General features: G+C 44.7%; 1 protein-coding gene across 1 annotated transcript in view; it reads left to right on the top strand.

Moving 5' to 3' along the window:
* The first annotated feature begins 5,930 nt into the window (after positions 1 to 5,930).
* The window catches only part of LOC135391809 (baculoviral IAP repeat-containing protein 2-like), a 74,830-nt gene continuing 57,904 nt past the window's right edge, over positions 5,931 to 22,856 (top strand). Inside the window, exons 1-2 of the mRNA XM_064622280.1 lie at positions 5,931 to 6,049; positions 20,678 to 20,767. Of these exons, the coding sequence (XP_064478350.1) occupies positions 6,022 to 6,049; positions 20,678 to 20,767 (118 nt within the window). The 5' untranslated portion in view covers positions 5,931 to 6,021. The remainder of the gene's footprint in view (positions 6,050 to 20,677; positions 20,768 to 22,856) is intronic.

The following is a 22,856-nucleotide window of genomic DNA, read 5'->3' as shown; positions in this document are numbered from 1 at the left end:
TGTTGCATTCCTTGAATAACACCCTGCTTCATTTCCTATACAAGAACCAAAAGTCCACATGCAACATACTTTCAGGTGGGCACCGTCCGTGACGGCGCCACCCCGACACGAAGGTTCTGGGAACCCGCGTGCTTCACAGGATCCGTGGCCGTCATATCAGTGATCAGAAGCGCATTCACTTCCTGGTTGAAGTCTGACTGGGACGACTTATCTCACAGACGCTTCAAGTGCCTCGCGTATCGATAGCTGGGAAGTATGACAAAACGAAGGACCATCTTGCATTGTTGGTTGTTCGTTGCAACCGGCTTCATTTTAATGCGTTAGCATTAGAGTCGTCGTTAAGCAAGAATCGCGGCGTGGTCTGTCTGTAGCCACGGCGCGGCGGGCATGCTCGGTGAGTGAAGGGGGGAGGAGAGGGCACGACGTGGCGCCGTTGCGTTGGTAGTGCAGCGTGCAGCTGCGGTGGTCGACTGGTTCGGACGTGTCTGCGTGGGCGCCTCATGGGTTATGAAAACTGTGCGAAGGAACAGCCCCTACTAAGCAAGCAAGCAAGCGGTCGCGAAAGAATGCTGACGCTGTGAGCCGCCACGTTGAATCAAAGGCTCGGTTGGCTGCGAATGGTGTCTTGCGTTAGCGTTGTGTAAGGTCGTTAAACGCCTGTGTAGCGTTGTGAAGGCGATTTCCGAAAGGGGTTTCGAGTTTTAATGCTAACACATTTCCATCGTCTCCACCAATGGGTCGACCGCGTTTTTTCTGCGCTTTTGCCTCAAGCTTGCCACCGCTTTTTCTGTGGCAACGCTTTTAATGCGTCGGGTGCAGCTGCAACAACAGCTTTACTACGGGATGATGGCTGGGGAGTTTCATCGCCAGGGGCGATACTCTACCCCATTGCTGGTGGTGATGCGGGGAATGAAATAATGAGCCCCTTCACAATAAGGATCGAAGTCCTGTGGTGTCCAGAGAGGTGAAGAGAGCCTTGAGGGCAGAGCGTTGGTGTGCTGGGTGTGGCCAGGGACCAAGCAATTTTGTGTGAGAGAGGGGGCGGGAGTCTAGATCGTTGAAGGATGCGGGGAGTACGGTTCGGGAAGGTTGGTAGTGTGGGTAATGGAGAAGAATGTGCTCTAGATCAATTGCAGCTGGGTGCAGCTGCAATTCATATACAATACTGAACCCTTCTTATTGAAAGGAATAGCCCTTCAGAGCAATAGGGACTGCGTGGGGAAGATGCAAAGGGCATAATGACAGGACGCCATATTGGCACCTAAAAGTAGACTGGAGAACACAAAACTCTGAGCCTACTTACGCTGCAGTCGTAAACGTTTTTGACATACATTGCGGTATTTTTCTCAAGTGCTGTCTTTATTTTTTCTTTAAATACATTTTGTGTGTTTTGCACTGAACCTTCGTGAACCGTCGTCACTCCGGTATGGCTTACGATTTTCACAAGGTTATCCGAATATCCTAACACGTTATCACCGGTTTTGCATACACATAGTATCGGCCACTTCTGACTATATGCTGGTCACCTAGCGGATTCTGGAATGATTTTATTTACTCACAATTATTTCTTTGAAATATCCTTCGTATGCTTAACAGCCTTAATTTTTGCGTTTCATAATTACAGTGAAAAGTATCGCAATTACTAGTTGTATTACATTTCCGTGTGCCAGCCAGTCTTAAAATAAAGATCAGTGGTGCCAGCATGCGCGTATGTTTACGTTTTCTTTCCTTGTTTTGTTCATTGAGTCCGACATCTAGGAAGCCAGAGCGAAAATATCAAGAGCATGGCATATCAAAAGGCTGCAGATACGAATGAGATGGGACGGGTGATTTTAGGCTCCCGCTGCCGATTTTTCACGTTCTCGCTGGGTTGCATAGCTAGTTTGGGATTACTCGAGCGAGAACCGAGAGCTAGAAGATTGACATTCTCACGCTCTCGAAATCGAGCGTATGGGAACGCGGCATGGACGCGGCGTCGCCCTAACACAGCAATGCACGATGTAAGTATGAGCTGTGGTCATCGCAGCTGAATGGTAATTCAGCTCCGGTGATCAGCTCGCGTGGATGAGTGGTTTGCGTGCTGACCACTGGTGCGTCCAGTCTGGGAAGTACACGGGATGGTGCCGGCTGTGCTGTCTGGGGAGTTTCCTGGGCTTTCCTCTTAGTTCCCTTAGCTCCCCGGTTCAGTTCCCTTAGAAGTCGGCCGAGGATGTACATTCCCCGAAGTGTTAGTAGTGACGTAGCCCACCTCTGTGAGGCCGAAAACAGCGAGCTAGCTCTAGCACCCACCATCAGCGGCAGTGACGACGATATCAACCCATATGCTGAGTGCATTCATGCACGCTATTCGTTAATGAACACTACAATTTTTCATTGCGAATACGTTAGTGAATTTTATGGACGGAGAGCGTATTTCCAGCCATACGCCTTTTCGTTGGGAGTCGTACAGATGATGCCTCTTGATGTTGTAAGCAAGAATCAGGTCGAAGGTCTTAGTATCCCTAATGCTAATGCCTCTTTTTGGGATTGTTGCCTTTTCTTCAAAATATGCGCCGACAAGTGCGTAAGTGGGCACTTTACTTGCTGGTCCATGTTTATTTCATTTATTTCATAGTTTTTGCAAAAAAGAAAAAGGAAAAAAAGAACGAGGACGCGCTTCGCAGTGCTTCATCACAAAATGCAAGTGTCTCCCCCTCGTATTCAAGGTGGCATGTAAAACTTTGACACACTGTTTCACCTTACCGGTTCGCTAGATTTCGTATCTTCCTATTGTCACACAGTTTATAGTACGTAATACTTGTTGAAAACAGACTTCTGAAACAACCCGCAACGTGCTCGGCACCTACCTCGGTGAGGACATCAACTCAAACACGTCCTAGAACTCGCATGGAAATTCGATGGAAGAAGTAATTTTCCTCCTAGAGCAAGTTACTCGAACAGGAAAGTTACAGTTACGAACACACGTTTCGGAAAGTAGTTGGTTAAAGGAGTTAGTTACAGTTACTCAATTACCTTTAATGAGTTACTTTGCAGCTCTGGTGGTAATGCCTCTTCTGTTCCTGTCGATATCCCTCACTAGTCGTGTTGGTACCGGCATGCATCATCCGATCCATCGATTTTGTTAGGTCATCTTCGGCATGTAGGACAATTCGTAGTGACAGGCGACTTCACCATGGATAACAACAATTTTATCATGATGAATGGGGAGTTTCGTCGCCATATTTCGTCCCGGAACACACTGAAATGGTGCTTGTTTTCTACTGCCTTCACGCTTTCAATAATAAGACGCATGCACGGTGCTTTGAGTTCAATTCCAAAATAAAGTGCGATAATAACAACCGATCAGAGCGGCTTTGTGGACGCCAAAATCTGCATACTATTTTTCTTTCTATTTTTCTCGCTGGCTGTGTGGAATCTTTGCAGTGCAACCGAAGAATGACATCAGAATTTATAATAGAAGCATACTTTTCCTGATCAGCAATTGTGATCGATGTGCACGCCACAGAGTGGTATGTTACCATAAAGCAACCAATGCTGGCGGCATATTGCTCGTGGTGCTGGCAGTACAAATATTGATCATGCCTATTCCGCGAATATTCACACCTTTTTTGGGTCTTTTTTAGTGCCGTTTTAGGCGACCAAAACGTATGGTTTACTGCTTTAAAATCCGCTCTCAAGCTATGGATTACATTTTGTTGATTTAGCAGTACAGCTGTACGAAATTGTATGTGAAACTACATGCATGAGCTAGGATAAAACATTACCACATAGGGTTTAATACAGAGATCCAGATTTAGAGCCCACGTACGTTTGCACATACTAATATATACTAATGCGGAATTACTCTAAATGGTAGTCCGATCAATTCTGGATTATGCCTCAGTGATTTGGCTTCCGTACTCGAAAAATGGTCTAGCGCTCATTGATAAGTTAGAAAGAAAGGCACTTCGATTTAGCTTTAGCTTCTATGACAGGAAATCCTCGCCTGTACAGCTCTTTGAGAAGGCTGACCTACTCAAGTTTCACAAGAGAGTGTTGCTACAGAAGTTTAAAATTTTGTAGTTAATAATCAACGGGCACTTAGTCATTGAACCGAGTGAATGTGTTACTTTCTCTGGCTTAACAGAATCACGCACTAGACATTCTAAAACTATTAAGCTTGAGAAATGTCGAACTGATAAGTACATGCATTCATTTTTCCCAATGTAACACCAATTGAATTCTCTCCCTAAGAATGTTGTATGTTCAACTAAATCAGATTCATTCCTTGACCATATCTCCTCCTTGCTAAAATATTTGCTTTAATTCATACATTTATCAGGGTATTGTACACTTCATTTTGTTGTGTATTTATGCACTTACTGTGTATTGTTTGTTTTGCCTTCACTCCTGTAACGGTTTCTTAGGCCAAAGAGCTATCGTGATGTTAACCTTAGGCAACTTACCCTTCACTTCATGGAGGCTCAATACCGCAACGGTACCGCTGTATACAAGGATGGATCGTCGACCAGGGACACTTCATCTTCAGCCTTTGCCATTCCATCAGAGTCCGTTACACGTGGGTGTCGTCTGTCTCACCGTACCTCATCGACATCCGCTGAACTTTATGTTATCTTGTTATTCTTGTCATATGCGGAAGACTGTGAAATGCGGCACTGGGTAATTTACACCGACTCTAAAGCAGCTGTCCTGTGCATTAAAAACATGGGCATCCGCGGTTCCCTTTCCTCAGTAGTGATAGATATCCTGTGCGCCCTGAAGTCTCTACAAGATCGCTCCCACTCCGTTGCCCTTCAGTGGGTTCCAGGGCATTGCGGAATAACTGGGAACCACCAGGACCACGCGGCGCTGCCGCTGCACACAAACAACGGCCTTCTATGCCCGTTATACTCTCGAGAGGAGGCAGAAGATTCCTCCTCAGGCATTTGTCCGATTCCTGGTCTACCCTACAGTGGCAACACGACATTCCAACTAGGTCCTCTTTGGGAAGTGTAGACCCAACGCTGTCATACCGGTTGCCTGCAAAGCTTCCTCGTCCTCTGAAATCGCCCATCAGCAGGCTACGTCTGAATGTGGCCTTCACTCCGTTCTATCGTTACCAGCTAAGATGTGAGGCTAGCCCTATGTGCAAAGAGTGTGGTGTACTTGCCAACGTAGAACACATACTCCTCCGCTGCCGGACCTATATCAACGAGAGGCGTACACTGCAGTCACAGCTTGCCACTTTTGGCTGCCGCCCCTTCAACTTGTCGACAATCCTCGGCCCTTGGGACACCGCGGCCCACTCCAGGGCGGCCTTACGTCATATAGTTGGCTTTTTTGAGGCGACAGGCCTAAAGAACTCATTATGACCTAAGCAGCGCTCTCGGACATTCCCACAATCACGATAACGTTCAGCATCGGCATCGCCGCTCCGATCATTCCCGTCATCTCTCATCGTCATCAGTCATCATTGTCACCACTCATATTAGACCCCCTAGCTATTAGGTAGCGTTCCACTCCTAGAGTGGAAAACCTCTCCACTTCATCATCAAAATATATATCTGTTGTTCTTCTTAGGCCAACAGTATTCTAAATAAAATAAATATACCGATATACAAAGTTGTCATGAACAATCAGACGCCAGTAACTTCCCTGTGATAGCACATACGATATAATGATGTACGGGTTCGTCGTGTGCACCCAAGCAGCACAATGTACTGAAAGTCGAGTGCAATAGGGATGGACGGTATGTGTCTTATCGGTGTTCTGTAGTTTCACGAATCTGTTCAAGGCCTTTCACCTACCCGTCCACCCCTATTGCACTCGACTTTCAGTGCATTTTGCTGCTTGGGCAGGCAGTATATGCATTTGGAGCTGTGCTATCGCTCCGTGCCATGAAGTGTTCATAAGATAAGAAAGCTTCAAAACAAGCGGCCGTTGAGATAATGCGACCTCGCTGCAACTCGTGTAGCACTTGCCAGGTGTGCCCTCTCGAGCAAAGTTGCGTGTGATACGGAAGGACTTCACTGACGAACGGATATGGCACGATGTACAGAAATATTGAGGGGTAAGTAGCATAAGATGAAAGCACTATCACTTTTTCCTTGCTAACGTTGTACGTGTACGTTCTCCATGCGGCTCCATCTATTCTAAAAGTTTATTCTAGTCTACACCTGATCGGTTGGAAAAGAGAAAAAGGCCTGTATTTAAACGGAGTAGCGAATACTTTTCGCCATATTGGTATAACACCTTGAACAGAACGAGTGCGGAGGCAGGACAGCGACATAAAATGTATGAATATGAAGAATATGAATTACTGAAGGGCGTTGTCAAGAGATAACCGAGGTGAAGCCAGTCTGTGCTGACGTGGTGGGGAAGGAGCGAATGGATTTTTTTTTTTTTTCGTTTTAGAAGGTTGTATTCATTCTGAACAAAAATGTTGGCAGTGAGTACCGCGTGTCCGTTTGCTGCGTCCCTGCCTGTCTGCCTGGCTTCGCACCCGATCCGTTCATCTAAGAGGAGAATCTCCGTTGAGGTGTGTCAATGGGCACAATCGCCTTTATCTGGAAGGGCCCTTATAGTAAACCGTATCTCAGGTGTTTCAAAAATCATCGCAAGAGTAGCAAGGTACACACTTGGTAGACTTGTGTCCTACTGCGAATGAGCCAATGGAAATGGCAGACAATGTTATCGGGGTGAAGGTATGGGCGCTGAGGTCATGCAGCGCGCTCGCTTGCGTCAGCGCACTCTCGAATGTTATCGGATGATGTACCATATTTCCATGCATGGTCCCTCATCAACAATTAAATTGTATGAACGCATGCATTTCTACTGTGTGATGCATCGTACGCTATCGCCTTTGCGAACGTAAGGGATAGCGCGATGGTTCTGCGCAATGCGCTCAGCTAGCTTTATGCTTTGCGGTTGTACAGAACCACCAACGCTAACTCTTACGTACGCAAAGTATACCGTACGATACACATTAAAACTCACTATTCTCTTCAAAAATCCTTGTAGCTTTAGGAGGAACTTCATTTATATCTATTCTGTGTACCAAAATCGCTTATTACAGGGTGTTTTGACGTGCGAACGTCTAAGTTTGGTTTGGTAGCCAGATCAAATTTTGCCATACAACAAGATTGTGCCGAATTCCATCATGACGCGATAACTGAGTAATAAACCGATAGCAACCAACCGGCTAAATACAGATAGTGTTAGATCCTAGCCAATAAGGCAGTTGTGGCGGGTGCCGCAATCTCTGGGTGTTGCAGGACATTTACGAGAGAGACGGAAATATCGGACCCTGTTGGAAAAAACCATAAAAAGCCATAGAGATTATGTATGGACTTGTGTGGACTCTTACGACTTTGAATGGAAATGGTATGGAACGCTATGGAATTATATGGTCCTCAAACGCTACGCGTACGGACTGCTACGGTGCACCAATGGAATTCATATGGCATGAGCGGACTTCTATGGTGGCCGTACGGGTTCCATAGAGAGTGTGTACGGATCTCTATGGCAGCCGTTCAAAGTCCGTAGAGCGAGTCTGCGGACTTCTGTGACGGCCGTACAGGTGTCCATACAGCAAACTTCTGTGTGTACGGAATCTCTTGGCAGGCATAGAAATCATATTTAGCCGAAGGACAACTAGATGTAAAATGCGCTGTGTGCGCATCACCGTGACATGGTTGCTGCTTTGCGCATGCCGCAACACTTTCACCACTATCATAGAGATTTTTCCAAACTGCAACCTGTTAAAGCGGATTTGTTTACGTTGCTTTTTTAGCTTACGACACACAATCAAGCTGTTTGCACTGTTTACATAACACAATAATAATAATAGTAATAATAATAATAATACCTTTATAATACCTTTATTAATGTGCCCAAGAACAGCCGAAGCCGAATAATAATAATAATAATCATCATAATAATAATAATATAAAAGTGTTGTCATTAGAGGAGAAAAAGATACGCTGGTGCTAGCAACAGCCCTAGTAGAAAAAAACATACAACTTTCCGTTCAAAGCTGTACGGTACAACTGAACGGCCCAACGGACTTCATTGGCCTATGGCCTTGTACGGACTCCATAGATGTATGGCACTGTACGGACTCCATTGGCCTATGGCCTCGTATGGAGTCCGTATATGTACGACCCTGTATGGACTTCATGTCTATGGATCTGTACGGATTCCAGGTAACACAAACACAGAATGTAAAATTCCAACACTATTTAATGTTCACATATGTCACATTTTTTTCAGAAAATCTGCCAGATATCCATTGATTTTATCCAATCTTTCATTGAAGCTTCGCCCCTTGCTGCACGCCTTCCTGGTGGCATACCCCTGGAAGCAACCTGGAATTAATAAAATGAATTAGTTAACCAAGTAAAATACTGCTCTCGGTAACAGTAAGTTATCTAGATAAAACAACATTCTTTAGCAAAATTTGGGCACGCTGAAATGCTTTCAGTGCTAGCAATAAAAATAAGTAGGATAAAACTGTGAAGATTTCTGGTCGCAGAGCCATTTCAGAGTAACTGAACAATAGTAAGCACAATAAATAAAAGCTCTAGATGGGGTTAATAGCAGTACATGAGCTAGTACATCTAGTAAAAATGCAATATGAAAACTATTGAAAAATATTAATATTTTCCAGAAGTTTCCTTATACTTCCCTCTTTCTTGAATCTAAGTTGACTGTTCAAGGAACTAGAGTTTTTTTCTTAATATTCATAAAAAAATAATTTCATTCCAATCTAGCCTGTCGGAAGCCATAGTCAGATCAGTCAGAAGCAATAATAAATTGGAGCAGTGTCAGTCGGGTCCGAGCTGTAGTGTTTTGCACAAAAATGTCACAATCTCCAACTCCTTCGCTGGATGTTAGTGAAAGAAATGCGAGCCTATTATTTATTCAAAAGATAATGGATGGGTGGATGTAAAGAATAGTAATAGAAAGTAAGGCTGCGGTAACCATGTACAAGGACTTACATACTTAGTAACTTGTGGACATATTACTTCTAGCCTATAATTAGTAAAAATTAGTTCAATTGTAGGTGTACTATAACTTTTAAAAAGGATTCTTCATCTCCTGGGTGCGCTTGTTCCCCACATATTTGCCCTGATAGGGAGGAGAACGTCCCTTACGTTTTAAGGCTGCAAGCTTCCGATGAGTCAAGACACGCTTGCCCTTTGCCCCATCCTTCAGGAACCTTTGGCAGGGCTTGCCTGTCACACTGCGGCTCTGCAGTTCCTGTGGTGTCCAAATGGCCCTGGCTATCTCCCTTACGAAGGTGGAGTCTGAAGTGCACTCCATGGCGAGGGATAGCTTCTCAGCAGCTATAGTGACTCCTTCACCGAGATCAGCCTGAAATGCAGGAAGTTAAAATGAGAACATGCATCTGCACAAGAAATTTTATACTGAAAATGACTCTGCTCTCCCATGCAAACACCAGAAGGTTTAGATCTTTCCACTTCAGGCACGTGTCAGTCACAGCACCATGCAGTCTTCATCGCATCAAATGGACAGCTAGTGACTGATGACAAACAAGAGGAACGCACTAATAGATTGAGTTTCAGAGTATAGCCACCTAGGTGGTTACTGTGATGCCTACAGAAGGTGTCACACTGGCACATGTGCTTACCTTCGGCTCCGCTGACACACAAGCAGTGATGGCTTGCGACTCGCATCTGCTGTCGGTAGCAGCGCTCACTCCACCCTGGCTCTGCGGTTCTGACTCTTCACAGCCTTGGATCTATTATCAATGTGGCAATACAAGAGGCAGCTAAGTATTGCTGAGTAACGTACAACTGTTTCTGATGAAAAGAAAAATGAATACATGAAGTAGAAGAACACAAGAAAGATGTCTTCATAGCATGTATTTTGTATGTGCACATTGAAACTCTTCATCATATTCCTTATTCATAATCATAATCCATAATCAAATTCCTAATTAATAACTACCAGTACGTGACTGTTACCAGTTAAAAGTAACTCAAATCAAAGATTCCTCTTCAAAATTTAAGTTAGATGTGTGACCAGTAATGAAAGCGATAAAAATCCAGTGCGGGGAAACATGAAAAAGAGACGGCAGAACACAGCCCTAAGCCCGCTTGGATAGGCACAAGGTTAAAAAGCGAAGAAACTGGGCTTACTTGTAGCCCATAATAAAACCCATCAAATCCTAGAGCATGGGAAAATAAAAAGAGACGGCAGAACACAGCCCTAAGCCCGCTTGGATAGGCACAAGGTTAAAAAGCGAAGAAACTGGGCCTACTTGTAGCCCATAATAAAACCCATAAAATCCTAGAGCATGGGAGAATAAAAAGAGACGGCAGAACACAGCCCTAAGCCCGCTTGGATAGGCACAAGGTTAAAAAGCGAAGAAACTGGGCTTACTTGTAGCCCATAATAAAACCCATAAAATCCTAGAGCATGGGAAAATAAAAAGAGACGGCAGAACACAGCCCTAAGTCCGCTTGGATAGACACAAGGTTAAAAAGCGAAGAAACTGGGCTTACTTGTAGCCCATAATAAAACCCATAAAATCCTAGAGCATGGGAAAATAAAAAGAGACGGCAGAACACAGCCCTAAGCCCGCTTGGATAGGCACAAGGTTAAAAAGCGAAGAAACTGGGCTTACTTGTAGCCCATAATAAAACCCATAAAATCCTAGAGCATGGGAAAATAAAAAGAGACGGCAGAACACAGCCCTAAGTCCGCTTGGATAGACACAAGGTTAAAAAGCGAAGAAACTGGGCTTACTTGTAGCCCATAATAAAACCCATAAAATCCTAGAGCATGGGGAAATAAAAAGAGACGGCAGAACACAGCCCTAAGCCCACTGGATAGGCACAAGGTAAAAAAGCGAAGAAACTGGGCTTACTTGTAGCCCATAATAAAACCCATAAAATCCTAGAGCATGGGAAAATAAAAAGAGACGGCAGAACACAGCCCTAAGCCCGCTTGGATAGGCACAAGGTAAAAAAGCGAAGAAACTGGGCGTACTTGTAGCCCATAATAAAACCCATAAAATCCTAGAGCATGGGAAAATAAAAAGAGACGGCAGAACACAGCCCTAAGCCCGCTTGGATAGGCACAAGGTAAAAAAGCGAAGAAACTGGGCTTACTTGTAGCCCATAATAAAACCCATAAAATCCTAGAGCATGGGAAAATAAAAAGAGACGGCATGGATAGCCAGAAGGTTAAAAAATGTAAAAAGCATTATGTCACCTGTTTTTATGTTCCGCTGCGGCGGGTTTTTATCACTTTCATTATGTACTACAAAACAGCTCGATTTCTTAAGCTTTTTAGAACCAATATCCAGTACCAGATGCATTTGAGAATGAGTTTAGTTTTGACTCTCCCGTAACTGAATTACAGATGTCTGGTGTAAGCAAACAAACTGTTATTGCTATGACCTGCTCAAGTGTTCCAGCACAGTGATGCTGGTCCGACAGGTTTGGAGGCGTGAAGGTACGCTGCTCCTGGAGCATTTGGTCCTAAAACGGAGCACATATACTGGTCAGCACTGTACTCTCATGCACACAGTAACTACAAAAATAACAATATGAACAAGAAGTGTTGAAACATACTGGTTCATGTAAGCCATCTTCATTTACACATCTGAATGCGCTGTGCAGGTCTGCGAATGTTCCTGAACATGGTTCAGGGGTTACTGGAGATTGACTTCTGCCAGGCATACACTGCTCGCGCGACCGGAAGACAGCATCTAGCATATAAAATAAAAAGAACATTCCACTTAATAATAATTTGTCGCTTTATGTTGCGAAACGCTTATGATCATGAGCGACACCATAGTGGTCGGTCTGTGAATTAATTTTGCCCCCCTGATGGTTCTTTAACGTGCACCGAAATCTCAACACACGGCACATCATATTTAACATCCTTTGCAGAAGACGGCATGTCACAGCAACTTGTACCCTGCCACCAAGTTGCTGGCATCCTCAGTCGGGTTCGAACCCGCAACTTTGAGAGCAGTAGGTGGACACGCTACCAACTGAGCCACCAACTTAGTATTTAATGAGGTGGCAATTAGCCGCTGTAACACATTCGACCACCTTTACATAGCAATATAGGGCTGTAAATGTCCACAGAATCGTTTGTGTCAATGTTATGTAACAAGATTACGAGAGACATCATTACCTATCTTCTCCAGAAGGGTTTCTTGGAGACGATGGCACATCTCCCTTTCGCGTCGAAGGTCGCTTCGGAGTTGATTCACCTCCTTCCTGAGGTTCGCAACCTCTTCATGGGATTTGTCAAGCAGTGTTTTAGGCACAAGATCCTCATCATGAGCATTACGTCTCAGGATTTCCCTCAGGCCCTTGTTGTGTGCTGTACAAGCGTTTGCCCGCCTGACTTTTGAAGACTGTGCCTGAGATGGCTGTGAAGAAAATAGTGCATTAAAATAGTATATTGTTTACATGACAAGCTTATTATACTTGGGAGGGAAAGGTGCTTTTCACACAGCATACCTGGCTTGGCTGGTCGTCAAAGAGGTCTTCCTCAAAAATCTCAGGTATTGGCTTTCGTAGCCGTGTTAGCATTGCAAGGAGCTGCTCCTTGGTTTCTGTGGAAAAATGAAAGGTATTGGAAGAGCATCTGTGTGTGATTTGTACGTAATGTTTGTTCTGAAATGATTGACTATATAGGTAACACTGAAAAGTAGTATGCCTAAATGCCGGTACGACATGGCCCTAGGTACGGTGAAACACGTATTACCTGTACTCACCTCCCAACAACAACACTCGTGCACTATAGTAGCCCTGCAACGACCCATTTGTCCAAAAAGCCTCTCTTGGTGACGCGTCGACATCGTTTACATCCTTGGGATGGAAGTTTTTGATTTTGGAGACCGGCAGTATGGCTTCGACGTCGTCGTCGTATTTAATATAGGCATACATAGCGCAGTCCGATGCACCGAAGTAAACCAAAGTATAAATACACGGGGAATGATCAGCCCTTCCTTGACATAAAAAAAACACACACAAAGTTGTAGAAAACAGGTACTTTTGGCTGGTGAGAGGCTGGAAACACAAAGAACACAGCACGCAAACTAGGGCAGCACGAACACCCGAAACGCACGGCAGTGCAAGTACAAGATTTCAACTGATTATTACGCAAATTCTAAAGTCAGTTTCCTCTATAAATGTGTTAATAGAATGAAAATAAATAAATCCTATAATGTTCTGCTTTAGATATGCAATTTAAGTGTTCTTGAAGTGATTGTGCTCGATGTTGTGTAACCGTGTCTGCAGCAGGTTTTAGCTGACCCAACAGGGCCGCCTCCTGATCGGTTGAACTGTATCGCCGATTGCCGCCGGGTGTGTTTTCTTTATTTCGATATCGTTTACTTTTCGGCTATTGATCTGTTGACACTGGTCCCCTAATTCATGCGTGATGGAAAGGAGAGACGCGATTCCCAGATTGAAGAAATTGTACATGTACAAAAGTAGACGGTTGGAGATTCCACGCTCAACACTGCACTACAGGACGAAACGGAGTTCAAGATTGCGCACCACGGCGCAGCAGAGTACGGCACACGAAATAAATGACAGCGATGGAATGCGATCGTCGGATCCTTTGCCAGGACCAAGCACGAGCGATGCGCGATTAGAAGATGGACACATTCAAGACAGCCACGTAACCCTTGATGAAGAAGCTTACGACGCGTTTGTGCAGGAGTCGAACACGAACACCTGCTCAACTGAATCAGCTGGCAATCTTCGACGTAACCACCAGGAGGACTTCGAGGAGGAACAAGAAGAGTCTAATGAACCGAGAGGTACCAGTGAAGAACAGGAGACCCTGCCAGCGTTCGAAGAAGCGGAGCTCCTAGCGGGCTGTTTACGGGAGTTCGGCGACGAGACCCTTCCCAATTCGCCCACAAAGAAAGCTGAAGCGATTGCGCTGATCATGTCATTTGCTGTTGGCCATAGCTTAACGTGGACTTGTGTAGAAGACCTGAGCTGTCAACCGAAGTTGTCACAATGAGAGCATCTGATCCCTTCGGTCACCAGATACCAGAGCCGTTTTCAGAACAAAAATCCGTTCGATAGATCGTCCGCAAAAAATTCGTGAAGGAGCACCATTTTTTTCCCTTTATTTTGTTCATTGCGCATCTTTGGAGACGCGTATTTCCTTCACCCCCAATGTCAGAGGGTGAGGGAGCACAGTGCCGCCTCGTTTCCACAGCGAAATTCAGCGACGAATAGCTCAACACACGTGCGCTCTTAAGGTTTTTTTTCTAAAACGTGAAATGAACGAATACACTGAAGTGCACTTAGAACGGTGTGTTTGTCTTATGTGTTCGCTACTGACCAGAGCTTGTTGTCCTCTGAACGCTTATACCATTGATAGCACACTTGAAATGCTCGGCTCCTGCAAATAATTTTTAGGTTAGAAGACTCGTTATCGGGATGGCTTGACTTGTACATTGAGCATATTCCCCCAAAACGGTACGTGGCTGGACTCACTGGACAGAAAAGGTGAACGAAACGACGTAACACGCGCCCTCGGCATCTTTGACATACTGGGCAACAAAGCGGTTTATCTTGCGAGTAGTATAGCTCTGACACCAATGTGAGCTAAGTTGCTCCATAGCACGTGACTCTCCAGCGACGAATCAGGATTGCTCATTCTGCGCTCCCGTCGCATTTGGTTTGAGGTTTGGCCCGTTCGCATCTTCCGTTTTTCATGATAAAATCTTTTAGCAAACAGATGACAACTTTTTATAGATATTTCAAAGTACGTGCACGCTTCAGGGTACAGTGTAATAGAACGTGGTTTGGTTTGAAATAATGACTGCCTCCAGTTTTGCTTTGTCACATCTGCTGGAATCTTCTAATGAAAAGGTGGATTAATGGATGTTAAGTGGTTGCTCACCTATAGTTAGATAGCCTTTTGCATAGCATCTCCCACTGGCCGTATAGCCCACCTGCGAAAATGGTCTCTGCGCTCCTCTCATACCACTTTTGACAAAATTTTTTTTTATCTCTTATTATAACACCCTGTGTATAGGGCATTGTGGATGTTTGTGCGATCATACGGAATTTTGCCACCTCCTGAAGTTCACAAGATAACAAAATGTTGCAGTCGACCATAAAGAAATGAAGCCATTTGTGCCATACTTATAATGATATCTAACGAACTTCCTCCCTTACTGCAACGAGTAGCATTCGGCATCCTAACCACAACTGCTAACAATACTCTTCCAGGGCGAGGGATACAGAAAGGATCTGGAATCAGTGTAAACAGGACAATGTTTCAAATAACATACCCATTTAAGACTTCTGCCTTACTCAATGGAATCAAATCAACTTCGATGTAAATCAGCTCCTAGGAAAGCGACACGTGGATACTTGCCATACTGTTTGCATTGCTGAGTCAAAAGGATGGGCCTCATAGTAATGAAGAAAGTGTGTATGCCATCAACCTATGAATGAACAGTAGAAAATGAAGCAATCTGCTGAAAGTAGGTTAAACAGATGCAGTATGTCTGGAGTTGGTTACATTTCAAACAGAGGCTGTTTTCATGAAGACAGAGAGAAGTCTTCTTAATGGATCTATTCGGGCATTGTAGTGTGATGTTTTTTACAAAACGCTGTTTTGTTGTGCCCCTTTATTTAATTTCTGTGCTGAACTCGTTAGTTGAATGGCTCATCAGTGAACGGCTACATACAAGTAGCCAAGATTGTGTGCTTCAAAACGTGACCAGTCGGACATGTTATGACTCTACAAAATGACTGCTCACCATAAATTGTTGCAGCAAACAGATGCAGCTGTGGAATATTTCAAGGTGCCATATCCTTGCATTATCACATTCGGTAGAGAAAAGGTTGGCACTGCGCCTCATGTTTTTCATTTTGTCATTTTTTTAAACATGTGATATTTGAGAAAGCAGCTTTCTATTGACTTGTGCCCTTCTTCCCCCTTAAATTTCAGTGTGCGTACCCTAAGATTAGCACCAGAACACTGCACTAGGCGTTGGGATCATTGATCTCGAATCAGTCAGAGTATAATATTACTTTTCAAAATCATAGCACAGCTCATTGCCTGCGTGCATGTGACTGCAAATTTTGTACCAACAGTTTACCGAACGCGCGAGCAGTGTATTTTCTGCACAGCGCGTGCCTGACTGCGCGGGTGGAAGCGGGTTCATTCACTCTGGTTCACTCGTTCACATGAGGGGAGATGAGTGCATCTTTAGCAACACCAATGCAAAGCACTTCGCGAACACATTCAAGCGGTACCTAACTAAAGTAAAGTTGTTGTTGCAGCCAGTGCCGGATTTATAGTCGTGGGGGCCTGGGGCAGCGTGGGGGCCCTTCTGCCTGGTCAGTACCTTTCCTGGAGCTTCAGAAGGATAGATTATGGTCATAGAGATGCCTGACCTCGGTGCGAATATTCCGTGCTATATATACTATGAAAAAATTCTGTGTACAGTAGTTTGTTCGTTTATTACCACCTAGTTTCCAGAGGGAGTACTTCACAATAGCTTTTACGGTTTACATGTTGTGCCCACAATCTTAAGAGCTATTCAAGACTACATTACGTTGCTCGTGCTTCAGGGGCAGGTCCATAGCCTGAGGGCGTCAGCCGAACGTGGGTCTTTGTGCTTTTTTACGGAAGTAATTCCCTAGTTCCAGTTACATCTTCCCCAACCACGCGTTAGCGATCGAATGTTTCACGCCTTTAGGCAGAAGCATGTTCAGGTCTCTGCTCAGGTCGATCATTGGATTTCAACGTTTTGCTGGTATTGTCCACTCTATCTAAAGTATCGTCCCAAAACAACGCGTAAATTCTCGTTTCAAGTCAATGGCACCGCATGCTTTAAAGCGCATTTCAGTCATTTCATCCCGATCGCTAGCAATAACTTCAAGCGTTTTAAAGGAAAGACAGTACCCCACCCCACCCCCCGACGGCTGTCACAACATCAGTTCTGCAGGATCACCATGTGCTGTTGACTGGAATGGGCTGTCTTGGTGAGCAGTAGCCGGCATTGTTATGAAATAGGTCGCTCATGACCTAGTGTCCTGCGTGGATGCTGTAAGGAAATCGTATACCTGCTCAAAGAAATCTAAAACGGCAACAGCGGCGGGGTAATTCGGCAGCTAATTTTGCCACCGGATTCAGACATTGCCCTCAGCAAAAAATCCACGTAGCTAGATGATTTGTCTGTCGTACTCGTGCTTGCAGATCTGTGTACTTTCCACTCATGGACACAGAATTGTATTGAGTGCCCTTCCATTCGTGATGTTTGTGCCATGTGCATCGAGTAAACACATTCAAGCTTTGAACATGTCATCAGTGTTATGCTTCTGGTTAGGCAGGAACCGTACACGATGAAAGTAACTGCTCTGAGGTTGAAATGCACTACAGACGCACACAACACAAGCCTCAAGGTGCCTAGGAACATGAACAACCGTATTGTGCCAGTAGAACTGTATGAATATCTCTCAACTGGGGTGGTATTTTTTAAGTGCACGAAAGTTCTTGCTGCATATTTGATTTTGACGAGAGCCCAAAGCCGTAAGGTTTGCAGAAGAACCAATTACAATTGCAGTGGTGGGGGTCCCCTTTTTGCTCCCCCCTAAATCTGGCACTGGTTGTTGCACTGAAATGATACCGAAACCACCGCACCCGCGATATGGTGTCGCACCGAGCCTGACGGGAAAACACACCACTCGCACGTTTCATAAACTTTTGTCCAACACTCTACATTGCACTTTTCTGTAAGTACATTTGTAATGCGGTAGTTTTTACTGTGCTTAAAGTACTAATGATGTTATGATGATAGCGCACTGTGGGATTTGGCATAAAGAAATAATACCCACTCACTCGAATCAGAGGTAAACTTTGTTTCGTGCCGTTGCCGGTTGCAGGTACCATGAGTGAATGATGCATAAATCGCACAATTTTTGACCGTGTATTGCGAGACCCATTCATTCTTATGATCTGAAGCATTCACATTAAACCTGTGGGGATGACAAGTCTCAGTGGAATTACCGCAATGCGTACACAACGGCAGTCAACATGGCAGGTCCGGAAACGACACCTAGTCCACAGGCGGATCTTTCCCAGCACCCCCCTAGCGCTCCCTAATGCTCCCCGCAAAATATTGTAACACAACCAAACTACCGGCCTGAGAGTTCAAACACGCCACATAAGGAGCAGATACTGGCGTCACCCCCTCACTCCCCTACAGAACATCAATACCTACCCCAGGGACGAAAATCCTGGGAATATCCCGGTGTTCATGTCAGCAGTACCATGCCATGACGAAGCAAGATGTCGCTCTCCCGCATTGGCAGGCGCGTTTGCAAAATGCTCTGTGACGTAGCATGCCAATGCCCACATCTGGAGGAGAGATTCATATTCAATATATGCTTCTGCAGCCACGGTTACCGTGGCGCCATCTATTGTCCAAGCTGAGTTTTCAGCGCAGATCAAAGCAACGAGTGGCTGGCCAAAAAATGCTGTCACATTAAACTGTATTGATAAAGATTTGTATGTTATAAATCATTGGGTCTCCAATAGCCAGATGCGTAAATACAGGCCAATATAAATCGAATGGTGTGCACGCGACAAGTGGAGACACGTCTGTGTACACGGGGATCATTTCTGACTCGGAGTCATTGACCTAGTGAGCAGAAGCACATGAGCATTCCAACCTTCATAGTCTGACAATTGACTAGTACTAGAATGTGGAATAATTTGCCTTCACATCCCAGGTTGTGACAAGGGCCTTATTGGCCGTTGTCACAACCTGAGTCAAAAAAGTTGACATTACTTTGTCATTGTTTATATAATCCTTGAGTCGGTTATGCTGACAAGCTCACAGTGTGAGCGACAAATTGCCTATCCGTAATTAGATATACTACTACTAGTAAGCGCTATGGTTTTGCGACGATACACACAACATTCACAATTAAATCACAACACTGCATCACTTTTTGAGTTTGCTAGCTTACTTCTTACACCAAAACATTTTATTTTCTGGTGTGCGTAGATTCTCAACGTGCACTGTGATTTTTAGAAGACGACAACCGGAAAGCATACAGTAATGGTGGCCATGTGACTATAAATTCCAGACATACGTGGTTGACGAGGATTTCACATGAATAACAGTTCGCCTTGACGGAAGATACAGCATTGGTAGTGAAAGGTAGTGAAAGGGAAAGGTTGGTAGTGTGCGCAATGAAGAAGAATGTACTCCAGGTCCTCTAGAGTACCACAGTGACAGCATCTTGGAAAGTCAACTTGTCTCAAGTAGTAACGCCACTGAGCTGTAAAAGTCACATCGAATCGCGTTCAATGAATTAATGCAGCACCTTGACGAGAAGTATTTCGCGGCATGCGGAAAGCGAGCGTTAGATAAACTCTTCTCAGCATAGACGGGGGGAGAGATCAGTTGTCCAGTGGCGTGAAGCCAGGGGTGTCACGAGGCGTCGAAGAATGGAACGACGGTCACCTCTCAGCAGAGCAATACTCGCATATGCCCGAGACGAGAGAGCTGCTTCTACAGAGCTGTCGGCCGCAGTGAGCTTTACGATGTGGGCTTTACGTTACGAGTGATCGTAATGTCATTCTTGCTTCTGATATTTGAATAGCCATTTTCGTACAGAATCCATCCTCGCCATTCTGTTGGAGGATGCCGGCCCGCTTTGGTCAAGTCCTGTCCGTGGGTGATAATTGTCGTGCTTTACAAAGATACTGTGACGCTCATCCTGATTTTTTTATGAATAACCGAGGTATAATGTCGTGCATATGGTTAAATCATGGAATATGACGTACCGCTCGAAAAACGGTTAACTTTAAGGTCGCTTCAGTCGGCGAGGCGGGAGTCGTGTGTAATCTCAGATCTCTGCAGTGGCTACGAATGCAGAAGGTCTCCGTCTCACGAGGCGGTGAAGAAGTAGAGAACACTCAGGGAAAATTATTTTATTTGCAGTACTGTTGACACATTCTTATGTACAGTGGAATAGTGGTATAGTGTACAGGGTGTTCAAAATTAAGCTTTCACGAGCGCTAACATAGCGATGACAGGAAACCGGATGATAACTTTACGCTACTTGTGTAAGAAACAGGTGCTGCCATTGTGTAGCACCTGTTTCTTACTCAAGGAACAGAAAAATAGCACCAGTTTTCTTTTGTTCTCCTATTTATAAAGTGCTAGTGAAAGCTTAATTTTGAACACCCTGTATAGTCACAGGTGGATAGGTCACATGGCAGTTTACAACAACACAAGAACAGGCAATTACAACAGGTGTTTGCAAGACAGTTTCTAACTTAGATACAAAACCGCTTAGACATTTTGTTCGCTAGCAATGTTCGCAGGAAGATTGTTTCAGTCGTGGACTGTGCGAGAAAGAAAGAACACTTTAAGACGTTTGTACAGGCCGGACTCTATTGTAAAGCAAAAAAATAGTAATAACAAAATAAAATGAAAGATCCTATGCCACGTGGCTTCTCCTATCAGGTGTGGGGAAGTAAACTCACTTTTGATTGATTGGATCACATAGCTCAGCCGCTATGCCTTGAAGTTTAGTTCTCTTGCTACTTGTGGGAAAGAAAAAATGAGAGCGTTATACAGTGTTTGCTTTACGTTATCAGTGATCATAATGACATTCTCGCTTCAGACATTTGAATCGGTGCTTTCGTGCAGAATCCGTCCCCGCCATGACGTCCGTGGATGACCCGGAGAAGGACTTGGACCAGTCCTTTCAGTGGCGGGCAGTTTTCATGTTCTACAAAGGTACTGTAATGCTCATCTTCATTCTTTTGCGAAAACATTGAACATTCTACGTTGAAAGTTGTTGCAACGTGTCTGGCTGCACTTTACTGCAGAGGCGCTCACACCCAAAGTTTAAAACCAATTTCTTCCAAGGAGAATATGGCCTACTTCATGTGCAATGTGGAAAAATGAAGTTTTCACAATTTTACTCCAGTAACGTGCAATGACTTGCACACAACCCTCCATCCGCAGTGTAGAAGGGTAGAAAATCCAGCGAACCGTTAACGAAGTATTAAGGGAACTGCCAGTATTTCGAACAGAGGCTGTTCGAAATATCGGTCGTTCTTGTCCTCAGGCACGTCACTTAATTCATCTTCAGTGGCTCGTCAAGTCCGCTAATCTTAATTAATCTTAAACCTGGATAGATCAGATACCAAATATTTTGTAAATACTACAAAGGCAGCAAATCAATTGAATATCTCACGCGCGTGGTATATTAACTGAAAAATGTCACAGGTAATAATCTTGACGGCTGGTGCTTTCAGTCGCGATAATACCGATTTGGTGTTCTCGACATCCTGTCATCAAGGAATGAAACATGTAACAGGTGGATCATTCATTATGTCACGAGGGACCAGTGGCATGGCCGAGTGGGCTAAGACTTCCGCTAGTTGGTGGTAGCCAAGGTCGTGCTGAAGACTGGGAGGTGGTGGGTTCGAATCCTACTGCCAGCTGTGCTGTCTGAGTTTCCCATGGGTTTTCCGAAGGCTTTACAGACGAATGTTGGCACAGTTCCCCTTGACGGAGGACGCACACTAACCCCCCTCTCCCCCCACTCCTTCCTGCTGTCCTCTGTCCACGTCTGTACGCCGCTCATAGCCACAGTTGCTTCGCGGCGCTAACACGCAATAAAAAAAAATGTCACGGGAAACGCACTTTATTCCCTCTCTCATATTCGGAAGGAAATCCTATCATGTCACCATGCGGAAACCGTCAACAGTGTCGATTGACGCGGGCAATTGGCATTACATGCTTTACGTTCGGTGCTCTCTCTCTCTGCTTTGTGTTCTTTGGCACCAAGATGGTAACACAAAGTGTACACTCAGCGAGAGGTGAGACGCTAACAGTGAAGTCTGAACGATTAAGGAAAAAGAATGCGCCTAGCCCTGCGGCTGCCTCGCAAAATTCATCGAGTAGTCGCCTCAGGAATTCGTTGAACGTATCACGCTGTCGAATAATCTAAACACTTGTTGTTCACTTCGCTGTTTACTTTCATTTCCCCTTTTATTGTTCACTGTAATGGAGCACGTTGGGAACCCTACACCCTCCCCTATTCCTTCGTATTCCCTACACCATCTAACGCCCCTCCCCCCTCCCACCATGGTCAGCAACGCCGGTGTACACCCCTACAGGGGTTCCCTTGCTATTTGGGCTTTAGACACATGTCGGCAATGATATGTTAAGCTCTTATGACGTAACTAGCATATAATGACCTCACCGCCTCCCCCAACGTTTTCTTTGCAACAATCCTCCGTGCGAGGGATCCTGGATAAACCACTGGGCTGCGCGTAGGTATTGCTTGGGTCACATCCGTCCGTCCAATGTAAACCTAATCGTAACTAGCAACAACTGAAACGTAGTAGTCGTCGCAAAAGCCAGACAGCGGCTCGATTGCCGATCTCTCCTTGTGGCTTGTGTTGCGTTCGTCTGTTTGTCTGTTTCAGTGTCAGAACAGTTATTACAGAATAGTAACAACTGAATAACACCAGTTGATCTCAGCATTTCTACGAGCCGAATCTGTGTTATCCTCCTTTACTGTCCTGAGATGTTCGTTGATACACTGTTTGTTACACATCATCGCATATTTCGTGATTCGCTTCCCAATCCCGAGTATTATTATTATTACTATTTATTGGGCCATCAAGGGGCCTTTATGCCATTACATGAGGGAGTGAGCACGTATGCAACAGTAGTAATGATTCAACCCAAGTTTTACACAGAAAATCTACGGCAAGTATTGCACTTTTTACTTTAAATTATTTTAAAATTACTTTAAATTTTTTAAAATTTAAATTTTTAAAATTTTTAAATTGTGCAAAACCTGACTCAG

This window comes from Ornithodoros turicata, chromosome 4, assembly GCF_037126465.1.
Source record: "Ornithodoros turicata isolate Travis chromosome 4, ASM3712646v1, whole genome shotgun sequence".
Classification (NCBI taxonomy): Eukaryota; Metazoa; Arthropoda; class Arachnida; order Ixodida; family Argasidae; genus Ornithodoros; species Ornithodoros turicata.
This window is presented reverse-complemented; position numbering and strand designations above follow the sequence as displayed.